General features: G+C 49.5%; 1 protein-coding gene and 1 long non-coding RNA gene across 2 annotated transcripts in view; one reads left to right on the top strand and one right to left on the bottom strand.

The window, feature by feature from the left end:
* Positions 1–301: 301 nt before the first annotated feature.
* Positions 302–2854, bottom strand: LOC135875040 (uncharacterized). The gene is made up of 2 exons (XR_010561162.1): positions 2564–2854; positions 302–430 (listed from the first exon to the last, which is right to left on the bottom strand). It is a non-coding gene; the product is annotated as an uncharacterized LOC135875040 (long non-coding RNA).
* A 272-nt stretch (positions 2855–3126) lies between these two features.
* ZFAT (zinc finger and AT-hook domain containing) overlaps positions 3127–13396 on the top strand; it is a 151300-nt gene continuing 141030 nt past the window's right edge. Inside the window, exon 1 of the mRNA XM_065398805.1 lies at positions 3127–3301. Within this exon, the coding sequence (XP_065254877.1) occupies positions 3283–3301 (19 nt within the window). The 5' untranslated portion in view covers positions 3127–3282. The remainder of the gene's footprint in view (positions 3302–13396) is intronic.

A 13396-nucleotide genomic window follows, 5' to 3' on the forward strand; every position in this document is an offset into this window, starting at 1 on the left:
CCCATCAATGAGGCACCAGCTCATGCTCTATGGCAGATACTTGCCACTATTTCGCCCCTTGCAAATGGACAGACAAAAAATATTACATTCCAGCCAAGAGAATGGGGGTTGGATGGGAGAAGTGTTACTCCAACTCCCTGAAATCAACAAAAGAAACCATCAAGCACACTCCAGACCGTCTCTTAAGGAGTCTAAACACCTTGATCTCCTGGGCAAGAAAAGTTACTAATTGGCTGCCCTTCAATTTCGAGTTGCAAACAACCAAGCATTAATGAAAAAATATGATTTTAACAACTACTCAACGTTTACTCATTTTATTGAACTTTACAGGCTTCATAGTCCTTAGCCACTGCAGTAGTTACGTGGCTAGCATCTTGGCTCCAATCTTCTGGCACCCAAGGGAGGTGCAAAATACTGCGGAGGACCTTCCCTATGTAGGAAAGAACATAGTTTGTTATTCACAGGTCGTTTGCAGAGCTGGCAGTCAGAGAAAACATTCCTTTATTTGTATACTGTGAAAACTGCCCATGAAGGTCATTGAGGCCCAAATGCAGAACCACTTTTCAGAGTATAACTTCACTCTAAGGCCCCGATCCTACAAAGACTTGATTGAAAGGGATTACTTATATGGTTAAAGTTAAGCACATGTGTTGAAGTCTCTGTATGGACCCTTCAGCTGAAGTGGACACCTGTTTACATTGTTTTATTGCAATCAGTTGTCAAGACAAGTGAAACAAATGCTGGTCACTTTAAGGTTAACACAAAGGAGTTGACAGTATTGACAAGGAACTGAATGTCTCTTTTTAACGGTATGAAGTTTCAATAGTCAGATCTGAAACCAAATTCAAATAGCTCTTTTTAAAAAAAAGCCACCCTTGGTGTATTATCAATAGTATTCATAAAAATCTTATGAATCAACCATTCCATCAACTAACCAATAGTGCTTTCTTTGTTTTTGCAGGAAAAAAAACAACATCAGGAGGCAAACTTTTTCAGCTCCATTGCCTAGTAGTGACTTTCAGATTCAAATCAAACCAAAACAATACAGTTTTGCTGGAAAATAGTCATTGATATATTTCAGGATATTCAATGAAAAGTAATCACATCAATGCTAATAATAGTTTTTTGATTTCTTCTGCTTATGATGAAAGAACCTGACAAGATGATTCTAGTAAAGTAATATGGATTGGTATAGATTCCTATGAGTTTATAACAAAAGACTGAAATGATAGGAACCTTAAGTGCTTTGCTAAAAAATAATGGATTTGAGCACATGCTTATGTATTTTGTTGACTTGGAGCCTGAGGCCAAGCTCCTACAATGAGCTCTCTGCAGGTGGATCCCTGTAGCTCACAGAAAGTCCCACTGACGACTCTCTGCAGAAATCAGGGTCTGTGTTCATACATGTTACCTGTCCTTTAGAAAGCACATGCCTTTTCCTGATTTATGGCAACTTATTTGTCCTAAAATGCTGTATTTATTATTTTAACTCAGTATTATTCCCTTGCAAAATTAAGAGGTTGGGGGAGAGCGGGTACCTGGTACCCCTCAGCATCATGGAGCCAATCTAGAAAGAGTAATATAACATTTAATATAGTTAGGATTAAATACTTAATATACATACAGGACTTTGAAAATAAAGGGTAAGTACTATAGATGCTAAATATTATTAATCTGGTCCTTATAGAGAACATTTTATTACATGTACCTATAACTGTTATGAACATTATCTAAAAAAAAATCAACTGCGTAAAACAAGAGGTTGGATAAGCTTACATCTTACAAGGATATGTGGTGAAGCAGGGAATGAAGCACAGAGAGGCTAAGTGATTTGCCCACAGTCACACAGGAAGTATGTGATGCAGCAGGGAACTGAACCTCTATCTCCTGAGTCACAAGCTCATAAATTAACATGAAGATGTTAGCTACGGGTGCTCAGTGCCTCAAACTCAGGGAATTTAGTTGAGGCAAGAGAATCCACATTTTATAACCTAACTTTACCATTTCTCTATTTAAGTCTATAGAAAAAAAAAGTTCCTACCTGAGCTCCAAGGTGCCTTTAACATAATTTTAAAAGTACATTTGAGAGCCAGCAGCTTCCTCAAAACTCACGAGCAACTTTAACACTCAAATTCAAGCAATATCTTACCACCACAAACACCAATCCCTCCCCCAGAAGGTGGGCACAGATGAACTTTGTACTGTGGCCTGAAGGTCCTCAGATTCCAGCCCCAGGAGAGAGAGCTGCATCCTTGCCTTACTCCCAGCCCCCATCTTCTATAAAAGGGGGCTCCAGCACTTCCCCAACCTCACCTACGTCAGTATCAGGGAAAGGGAAGCGGTGTCTCAGAGCATGTCTACACTACACCGGGAGGTGTGACTGCAGCCTGGGAATACCTGTGCTAGCTGTAACCTAGCCCGCACAGTTACCGACAGCAGTACATAGGTAGAGCAGTACAGGCTGTACCAGCCCCCCCAGGAACCCTTCCCCTTCACTGTGACAGTCAGCAAGCTAGCTAGATTAAAGCCAGCACAGGTGTGCGCAGGGGAGCCGCAATCATACCTCCCAACGCCGTGCGAGCATCCTCTGACTGGCACCGCTGCCCAAGTTCTCTCCTGTAGCTACTGACAGGGAGGGAAACTGAGGCAGGGCCCGCTTCACCCCCGCAGGCCTCCCCACAGGTCCGAGGTGAACGCGCGGCTCCCTCCTCCCCGGGGCTCTCTCCGCTCCAGCAGCCCCGGAGCCTGTGAGAAAGGGCCGGAGAACCCGCCAGTTTATTGCGCAATCTGGTTGGCTGGGATCCCGACTGACCCCCGCTGGGGCTGCAGCCACCTCCCGGAAACACCTGAACGCCGCTCCGCGCGGCGCCCGACTATGACGGCCCCGCCACGCGCGCACCCATGGCGACGCCGCAGCTCCGCATTAGAGAGGCGGAGCGAGCGGTCGCGACTCCAGGCAGGAAAGAGACGCGCATGCGCCACCCAACAACCGCTCACTCGGCAGCGGTTGGACGGCGCGCGCCCCCTCCCAGCCCCTCCCCACCTTCCCCCTCTGCCCTCGCGCTCTCCGTGCGACGTCGCTGAGCAAGAAGCCGCCGTGTCGGACGCGGCAGATTCGCCATAATCCGCCACCTCGCTTTTCTGACCCCCATTAAAAATAATAATTTCACAAGGAGCGGGGAAGCCAGTGGGGCGCCCAGGTGGCCTAGTCGACTGGGACGAAAGTGCTTTAAAACCCCCACCTTGGCCTTATTTCACGACCACCCCCTCCCGCCACCGACTATGGAGGCTCCGGCTGCAGGTGAGCGGGGCGGCCCGGGTCTAAATGTGAGCAGTGGGGGGAGGGGAAGGCGCGCGGAGGGATTCTATCCTGGGAGGAGGAGGAGGGGGGAGCATAAAAAGTAGACCCGTCTGGTAGCTGTTCATTTTATGATCTATCCGCGTATGAAATAGTTCCCGTACGTATTATTCCCACCGCCGGCATGGCCCCTCTTTCCTCAGCTACCGACCTCCCGGGAACTCCTCCAGTCCCCCCGGGCCGGCCTCACGGCAGCTGGGGAGCGGAACCCCAGAGCTAATTAACCCTTGGGGGAGCTGCTGCTCGCCAGGCCCCCTCCTCCTGCTCAGCCTGTTCCTGCCCCCCCGGTATTGAGCCAACCTCCTGCTCCGAGCCCCCAGTCCCGCTGCTAGCCCAGCCAGCCAGCCCCCTTTCCTCCCCTTCGCGCCACAGACCGACGGGCCTGCTCGCCACCTTCAGGGGGGGGCAGGAAGAGAGTCTCCACGCGCCCCCCCCCGTGCCTCGCTTGGGGTCGGGACAGGACCTGCCCCTGCCGGAGCAGGGGGGATTTGCCTTTTCTAGGCAGGGGCCTGGGGAAGGCCCGCCCCCAGGAGGGCGGGGCTTCTTTCTGCGGTGGGAAGTCCTCATATGGGCAGGGGGAATCCCTTCCACTTGGGGAGGGGAGCCAGCCGTTCCCATGTATGACGTCCAAGCCCTGGCTTCAGTTCCCCGCTCCCCTCCCTCTGCCTATAGGAGCCAGCTGGGCAGGGAAGGTGGGTGCAGTCAGTGGGGTCCTGAGTTCCTCCCTGCTGCCTGGAGATGGTGGTTATGAGTCCCTCCACCCCTTCCCACTGTATTGTGGGCCCCACCCTATAGTGGGAAGGGGTGGACGGAGTCAGACTGCCCAGTAGGGTTTTTGGCATGTAATTTACTCTTAAGGAAGAAGTGCTGCTAAATCTCTCTAAGGAAGCTTCAGTGCTGTTAGATGTATTTAGAGCATTGCTTACATTCAGATTCCTAAGGGTGTCCTCGTCTACCAAAGCCAGGGGTCTAAACCAGGAGAGGGAAAACTACGGCCCGTGGGCCGGATCTGGCCCATCAGGGCTTTCAATCTGGCCTGCAGGATTGCCAGCCCCGTGGCGCAGCAGGGCTAAGGCAGGCTCCCTGCCTGCCCTGGCCCTGTGCTGCTCCTGGAAGCGGCTGGCACCACGTCCCTGCGGCCCCTGGGGGATGGGGGGGGGGGGGGGAAGAGGGCTCTGTGCACTGCCCTCATCTGCAGGCACCACCCCCCGCAGCTCCCAATGGCCGGGAACAGGAAACCGTGGCCAATGGGAGCTTTGGAGGTGGTACCTGCAGGTGAGGGCAGCATGTGGCAGAGCCGCCTGCCCCATCCCGCCCCCAGGAGCCACTGCGGGACATGCTGGCTACTTCCGGGAGTGGTGTGGGGCCAGGGCAGGCAGGGAGCCTGCCTTAGCCCTGCTGCTCGCTGCTGCCACCCTGGAGCCACTCGAGGTAAGCAGACTGGGCCGGAGCCTGCACCCCGAACACATCCTGCATCCCAGCCCCCTACCCTGAGCCCCCTAACCCCCTGCCTTGAGCCCCCTTCTGCACTCTGCCCCCCTGCCCTGAGCCTCCTGCCACACCTGCACCTCTCCTGCACCCCCAACCCCCTGCCCTGAGCCCCCAACCCCCCGCCCTGAGTCCCTTGCTGCACCCCGCACCCCTCCTGCATGCCAACCTCCTGCCCTGAGCCCCTCTCCCCCACTCTGCACCCCCTCCTGCACTCCAACTCCCTGCCCTGAGCCCCCAACCCCCTGCTGTACCCCACACCCCTCCTGCACCCCAAGCCCCTACCCTGAGCCCCCTCCTGCACACGGCACCCCCTCCCACACCCCACACTCCCTCCCACACCCCAACCCCCTGCCCCAGCCCTACATTCATGGCCCTGCATACAATTTCCCCACCCAGATGTGGTCCTCGGGCCAAAAAGTTTGCCCACCCCTGGTCTAAGCTGTTTAGAAGGGTGCCAGGATAAAGTAGTTTCTAATGTTCATGTGTGAAAATAACTTACAAAGGGGAGGAACTATAAAATGTCCTGCTAACGTGCACTAAACTAGTGTCATTTTTTGTATTTCAAATGTCTATAAAAAAGCACGTTATGGCTATCTTGTGCAAATAGCAGAATCAATTTACATAATGTTATGTGAGGACATAGATTAAAATTGGAGACATGCCCTGCATTTTGGCCCCAGTTCAATAATATTTGGGTGCCTTGACCCTGACTTTCGGCCAACTGTTGTGCAGAACGCCTACAGTTCCAGGTGATTTCAAGTAGAATTATGGATACTCTGCACTTCAACAAGTCAGGTTCGAGGCATCTCAAGTAGGGTACCCAAAAATCAATGGCCAGTTTTGAGGATGTTGGTTTATTTTCTTATGAGTGTCTTCAGTGTCTTTTGCTTCAGGATACAGTACCTTGCAGGATAGGGTCCCTAAAGTGTAGAATGCAGCACCTGTGTTTGGCCACAAGAGGTTGCTACTAGAACATGGAATATAACTTTTGTTGTCTATGAATGTAAGATAACTATAGCCTTGTAGAACATTTAGTTAGATAGTTGGCGCATGTTTTTAAAATAATTATGTGAGAAAAGGTACATATAGTATAAACCAGATATTTATATCCTAGTATAGATATTTTGTAGGATCTTTTATACAGTTATCATAACAATAGGATCTCTACCAACATTGTAATCAACTATCCTATATACTAAGAACTTAACTATTGGTTATGTCCCTTGATAAGTAAATTGATCTCTTTAAACTGCAGCAGTGTGCATACAGACTTAATTTTCTTCTATGAATTTTGTCACGTGTGTCTATTTCAGCCATTTTTAGAAGAAAGTTTGCTACATTTAATTCCTACCTAAATTGTTTCATGATCAGATGAAAGCAAGTACTAAGCATCAGTTTGCTTTGCCATCCTGACAGGCAAGAGCCTCACTTTCTGTATGTGATGAATAGGCCACATAAGCTTTTCATTGTTTAAATTTCCTGTTGACAAGGTATATTGTAACGCTGATTTTGAGATGTGGCATTGGAGTTTTTAGACTTGAGTCATCCTGTCTAGACTAAACAAGTAATTAAAGAATTTTTTTCATCCAGTTCTGAAGTCTGCATAGTTCAGGAAGAATGTTTTTTTAGTTTTTTGATATATAATATATGAGAGAGAGAGACTTGAGATACTTTGGGCTAGGTCCACAAAGATTCAAGTCATGTCAAGTAAGGCACCCAAAAGTTGAGACATCCAAAATCATTGGCCGCTGTAGAAAATTTTGACATTATTGAATTAACCTTAAGGGATAGAATAGACCAATATTTTGTCTAATTTTAAAGACAGCTGTGCCCCGTGCACAAAGCTGCCTAAGTTCTGATACCACAGGGCAGCTTTGAGCCTTAGTCTCGATGGGATTCACAAACTAAATGTTCCCTCGCTTACCTTGCCATCAGGGCCTGATCCAGGAAATGAGGTCAGAGCACACCTGACATGCAAAAAGTATGGTGGTTCCAGTCTCTTATACCTAGTAGCTCAATAGATGGAATTCTCATGTGGGATACTCTGGATCAAGTCCCCACTCTGTCTGATTGGGAGCAGGGATTTGAACCTAGCTCTCCCATCTCCTTGCTGAATGTACTAATCACTGGGCTACAAGGTACCTATGGGTTTTTCTTTGTCCCTCCTGTTGAAACTGTTCCACTTTGTATAAAACACTTAAACATTGATTGCATCAGGGATTGGAATCCAGGTGAGCATGTTAACCACTGAGTTAGAGAGTCATTTTCACTTTCTCTGACCCAGACATCCCACCACCTCTTCCCAGGTCTCCCACATTCCAAGGAGGATTAAGTCACAGTGAGCTAAGTGAGAGCATCTACATGAGGACTTAATGCACTTTAACTTCCTCACATTGACTTTTTGTACCTTTAGTTGATTTGTTATAACTTTCCTGAGAGTCCCTGTGTAGATAAGCCCTAGTACTCCCAGTGTTGCCACTAAATGTAATGTAGACAAGAATCAACAGGAAATATGGCACCGTTTAGTGTCCTACAGCATGTGTAGCATTTTTAAACTTCTTGCTGAAGCTTTACTTGTGCAGAGCTTACTGATTAGAAACAATGAAATGATGATTTTCACCACACCAAAGAAAGAGAACTAAAATTAGTTAATGCCAGTATTTTCCCTCAACTTATAACTCTAAAATGTTAATGGGTGGTGGTGGGAAGGAAAGGCCTGAAGATCAAATCTTTGGCTAAGAGTCTGCTCTTGAGGCAAATGTATGGGTAACTGAAAATCATACTTGTTCCAAGCTCCTTTTTTGAAGGATGAAAAAATGCAGTTGGCACAATTAGTTGCATTTCACAAGATTATGAAATACTGCAGATTGCCTGAAGGTATAAAAATAAGTGCATTAGCATATTTCACAATATTTTGAAGAAAGTCTGACTTTTCTAAGGGTATGTCTACACTACGAGAGTAGTTCGATTTTACTTAAATCGAATATGTGGAATCGATATTACAAAGTCAAACGTGTGTATCCACACTAAGGACAGTAATTCGACTTTGTGAGTCCACACTAACGGGGCAAGCGTCGACATTGGAAGCGGTGCACTGTGGGCAGCTATCCCACAGTTCCCGCAGTCCCCGCTGCCCATTGGAATTCTGGGTCGAGCCCCCAATGCCTGCTGGGGAAAAAAAATGTGTCGAGGGTGGTTTTGGGTAACTGTCGTCATCCAACCGTCACTCCCGCCCTCCCTCCCTGAAAGCGCCGGCGGGCAATCATTTCATTTCGCGCGCTTTTCTGGTGAGTGACAGCGCGGACGCCACAGCACTGCGAGCATGGAGCCCGCTGCGACCATCGCTGCAGTTATGGCCGTTGTCAACACCTCGCACCTTATCATCCACCTTTCCCAGAGGCAGATGCTGAGAAATCGGGCGAGGAGGCTACGGCAGCGCGGTGAGGACCTGAAGTCTGAGAGTGGCACAGACCTGTCACAAAGCACGGGACCCCGCGCCGAGGACATCATGGTGGCAATGGGTCATGTTGATGCTGTGGAACGGCGATTCTGGGCCCGGGAAACAAGCACGGACTGGTGGGACCGCATAGTGCTGCAGGTCTGGGATGAATCACAGTGGCTGCGAAACTTTCGCATGCGGAAGGGGACTTTCCTGGAACTTTGTGAGTTGCTGTCCCCTGCCCTGAAGCGCAAGGACACCTGGATGTGAGCAGCCCTGAGTGTCCAGAAGCGAGTGGCCATAGCCCTCTGGAAGCTTGCAACGCCAGACAGCTACCGGTCAGTCGCGAACCACTTTGGCGTGGGCAAATCTACCGTGGGGGTGGTTGTGATGCAAGTAGCCAACGCAATCGTTGAAGTACTGCTGTCAAAGGTAGTGACCCTGGGAAACGTGCAGGTCATCATAGATGGCTTCGCCGCGATGGGATTCCCAAACTGCGGTGGGGCTATAGATGGAACTCACATCCCTATCCTGGGACCGGACCACCAGGCCTGCCAGTACATTAACCGAAAGGGCTACTTTTCAATGGTGCTGCAAGCACTGGTGGACCATAGGGGACGTTTTACAAACATCAACGTCGGATGGCCGGGCAAGGTTCATGACGCTCGTGTTTTCAGGAACTCTGGTCTGTTTAGACGGCTGCAGGGCCACAAAATATCTCTTGGGGATGTGGAGATGCCTATAGTGATCCTCGGGGACCCAGCCTTCCCGCTACTGCCCTGGCTCATGAAGCCCTATACAGGCGCCCTGGACAGTGAAAAAGAACTGTTCAACTACCGGCTGAGCAAGTGCAGAATGGTGGTGGAGTGTGCTTTTGGCCGTCTCAAGGGGAGATGGAGAAGCTTACTGAGTTGCTGTGATCTCAGCGAAACCAATATCCCCATTGTTATTGCAGCTTGCTGTGTGCTCCACAATCTCTGTGAGAGCAAGGGGGAGACCTTTGTGGCGGGGTGGGAGGTTGAGGCAAATAGCCTGGCTGCTGATTACGCCCAGCCAGACAGCCGTGCGATTAGAAGAGCACAGCGGGACTCGCTGTGCATCCGGGAGGCTTTGAAAGCTAGGTTCCTGAGTGAGCAGGGTAACCTGTGACTATGAAGTTTGTTTACAGAGAAGCTGAACCTGCCCCCGTTTCTTTACCCAGTGAATGTTCACTATCCTCTCCAGTCACATACCCCGTTCACCCCATTCCCCCCCTTCCAACACACGTTTAAAAATAAAATCACTGGAAATTTGTTAATGAACACCGTTTTCTTTATTACTGTTTTTTCGGTAAAGTGTTGAAACTGGGACGCAGACTGTGGTGGGGAGCGGGTGTAGTGTAGTGATGCAAAGGACGCTTCTAAACTCGAGGAATGACAGGCTCCTGCTCCTAGAGCGGTCCGCACTGGTGGACTGGTTGTTTCAACGGAACCTGCCACCCCTCCTGTTCGGGACTCTGTGTGTGGGGGCTATGTGACTTTGTGGCAGGGGGAGGACGGTTACAGATCCCCTGCTGCGTGGCTCTGTGATCCAGGATAAGGACCGCTGCATAAGATCTCTAACCGCCCTCCCCCGCCACAAAGTCACATAGCCCCCCCCCCCCCCCCACACACACACACAGAGAACATGAAAACCACCTCCAAGACTGACCAGGGTAACTAGTGACTGCAATGTGTGTGTGCCCTGCTGCTGAACCTGCCCCCGCGTCTATACCCTGGTAAAGGTGACTGTCCTGTCCAATTACCAACCCCCTTCCCCCCCTTCAAACAGACTCTCCTCTAAAAGAACATGATGGAAACAGTAATTAACAGAAACATATTTTTTATTAGCAACTACACATGAAACTGGGGGATGAAACTGGGACGGGGGCTTGGGTGAGGCGGGAAGGAAAGGACTTATCAAATTTTGGGGAATGACAGCCTTCTGCTACTTGAGCAGTCTGCAGGGGTGGAGTGAGAGTTTTCACGGACTCTGCCGCCCCTCCTTCTTGGGACTTTGGGTGAGGGGGGTATGGGACTTTGTGGCGGGGGAGGGCGGTTAGAGATAGACTGCAGCGGGGCTCTGTCCTCCTGCCTCCGGTCCTGCAGAACATCCACAAGGCGCCGGAGCGTGTCCGTTTGCTCCCTCATTAGTCCAAGCAGCGTTTGAGTCGCCTGCTGGTCTTCCTGCCGCCACCTCTCCTCCCGTTCCATGTGTGATCGATGGATTTGGGACAAGTTCTCCCTCCACTGGGTCTGCTGGGCTGCCTGGGCTCGGGAGCAGCCCATAAGTTCCGAGAACATGTCGTCCGGTGTCCTCTTCTTTCTACGCCTAATCTGCGCTAGCCTCTGGGAGTGTGATGCCAGGGTAGGTCGGGAGACAGTCGCAGCTGTGGGATGGGAAAAAGGGAGTGAATTCCTCAGAAAGATAAATTTTGTTGGGAACAAAGAACATAGTCTTTCTCTGTGAACAAGACCATGCACAACACCTATCACATGCGCACTCAGGACAAGGTCGAATTTTCGGCCTTCGCTTTCAGTGCCTGGGGTCTTGCAGTGCAGATCACACAAGCGGGGCAGGACAGCGGAATTTTGGTAGCAGGCTGACATGGTAAGCCGTAGATTTGTGGCTGCTTAAAACTTTAATAATAGCACTGGCCTCCTTTCACGTTCAAAGCAATGCTCCTAGCGTTGGCCAGTTCCTGCTGCCAGCAATTCAGCAAGCATGAACTCTGCCCCTGTCCCACCCCCTCGTGGCTGTCCCAGGGAAAGATCCCTGTATGCTGCCCCTCTCCCGCCTCCACCGCGTGGCTGTAAACCGCCGGTTACAGTTCTGTAAAGGAACAGGCAAGAAGTCCCAATACTAACATTCCCCTACCTAATTCAAAGCAGGTCACCATGAGCGACATCACTCTGATGAGGATTTCAGAGACCGAGAAAGAAAGGATGCTTCGGGAAAGCCTGCAAAGACCAGGGCCGTATGCCGCCATGCTCTGCAAGGCAATGCTCCCCGAGTACTTGCTTATCTCCTGGCGTGGAAACGTTTCGTACTACGGAGGACACAATAAGGCCGCTCTCCCAAGGAACCTCATGCAAAGGCTTTCCAATTACCTCCAGGAGAGCTTCATGGAGATGTCCCTTGAGGATTTCAGCTCTATCCCCGGACATATAGACCGGATTTTACTGTAGCTGCACTGGCAAGGACTAAACAGTAGAGCGCCTAGGGCAAACCAATTATGATAAACCGGACATTGTTAGATTTTTTTGCAGTAGTTGCACTGCCAAGGACTGAAACGTTAAGCGCCTAGGGCAAACTAATCATGAAAAACCCATTGTTAATATTGTTAATATTCCTGTTCTGTTCAAAATAAATGTTTACATGTTTAAAATACTTACCGACTGATCCTTCCCCTGATTCTGGGTCCGGGTTAACGCCTGGGGACGGTTGGTAGGGGATCTCTGTAAGGGTGATGAAGAGATCCTGGCTGTCGGGGAAATCAGCGTTGTAAGCACTGTCGACTGCCTCGTCCTCCTCATCTCCTTCCTCATCTTCCCCGTCCGCTAACATCTCCGAGGAAGTGGCCGTCGACAATATCCCATCCTCAGAGTCCACGGTCAGTGGTGGGGTAGTGGTGGCGGCCGCACCTAGGATGGAATGCAGTGCCTCGTAGAAACGGGATGTCTGGGGCTGGGATCCGGAGCGTCCGTTTGCCTCTTTGGTCTTCTGGTAGCCTTGTCTCAGCTCCTTGATTTTCACGCGGCACTGCGTTGCATCCCGGCTGTATCCTCTCTCTGCCATGGCTTTAGAGATCTTCTCGTAGATCTTTGCATTCCGTCTTTTCGATCGCAGCTCGGAAAGCACGGACTCATCGCCCCACACAGCGATCAGATCCAAGACTTCCCGATCAGTCCATGCTGGGACCCTCTTTCTATTCTGAGATTGCATGGCCATCTCTGCTGGAGAGCTCTGCATCGTTGCCAGTGCAGCTGAGCTCGCCACGATGTCCAAACAGGAAATGAGATTCAAACTGCCCAGACAGGAAAAGGAATTCAAATTTTCCCGGGCCTTTTCCTGTGTGGCTGGTCAGAGCATCCGAGCTCGGACTGCTGTCCAGAGCGTCAACAGAGTGGTGCACTGTGGGATAGCTCCCGGAGCTATTAGCGTCGATTTCCATCCACACCTAGCCTAATTCGACATGGCCATGTCGAATTTAGTGCTACTCCCCTCGTTGGGGAGGAGTACAGAAGTCGAATTTAAGAGACCTCTATGTCGAACTAAATAGCTTCGTGGTGTGGACGGGTGCAGAGTTAATTCGATGTAACGCTGCTAAATTCGACATAAACTCCTAGTGTAGACCAGGCCTTTGTGTATCTATTTTAACCTGCTTATTTTCTATGTGGAATACCCTGACTACACAATGACTCAGCAGCAAGCCAACAAAACCCACAGCTACATAGTAACACATATTTGAATACAGATTGCAAATATGCAGAAAATAGTGCTCTTCTCTGACAAGCCGAGAAGGGTTTGATGCCATTTTTCTATATGTCACTTTTGTTAATGCATTCAGAGTTGGAAGGGAGTAGCATAATATGTGATACTGCATATATTATAATTCTGTATATGTGTAGTTCAAAATATAAGTCTATTTACTACTTAACACATCACAAAGTTGTTCAGTTCTTTTTATGTTCAACTAAAATTAGTGGCTTGTTACTTGTTACTCCTGTGTTAAATATTAGCATGAAACTTGGATACTTCTTGTTTGAGCTAAAGTAGTTACACCAAGGAAAAAATCATATATATTCATGTGTGAGTCTCCCTCCCCCTTTTCTGGAAAACCCTGTAAGGTTGCCTGCTGTGACTCAAGACCATGAGTACCAACCTCAGGGTAGACAGTTAAGAGCAAGGCCACAAACCCCAAATTAGTTGTGAGTTCTATATTTAGGCCTTGTCTACATGGCACAGTTTTATTGTCAAAAGGCAGTTTTTTGCTGACAAAACATGGCGGTGTACACACTACAAAGCTACTATTGGCAGCAAAACTCTGCTGTTTTGCCAACAAAATAAAACCACCTTGAGAAGAGGCA

Source organism: Emys orbicularis, chromosome 2, assembly GCF_028017835.1.
Source record: "Emys orbicularis isolate rEmyOrb1 chromosome 2, rEmyOrb1.hap1, whole genome shotgun sequence".
Taxonomy (NCBI): Eukaryota; Metazoa; Chordata; order Testudines; family Emydidae; genus Emys; species Emys orbicularis.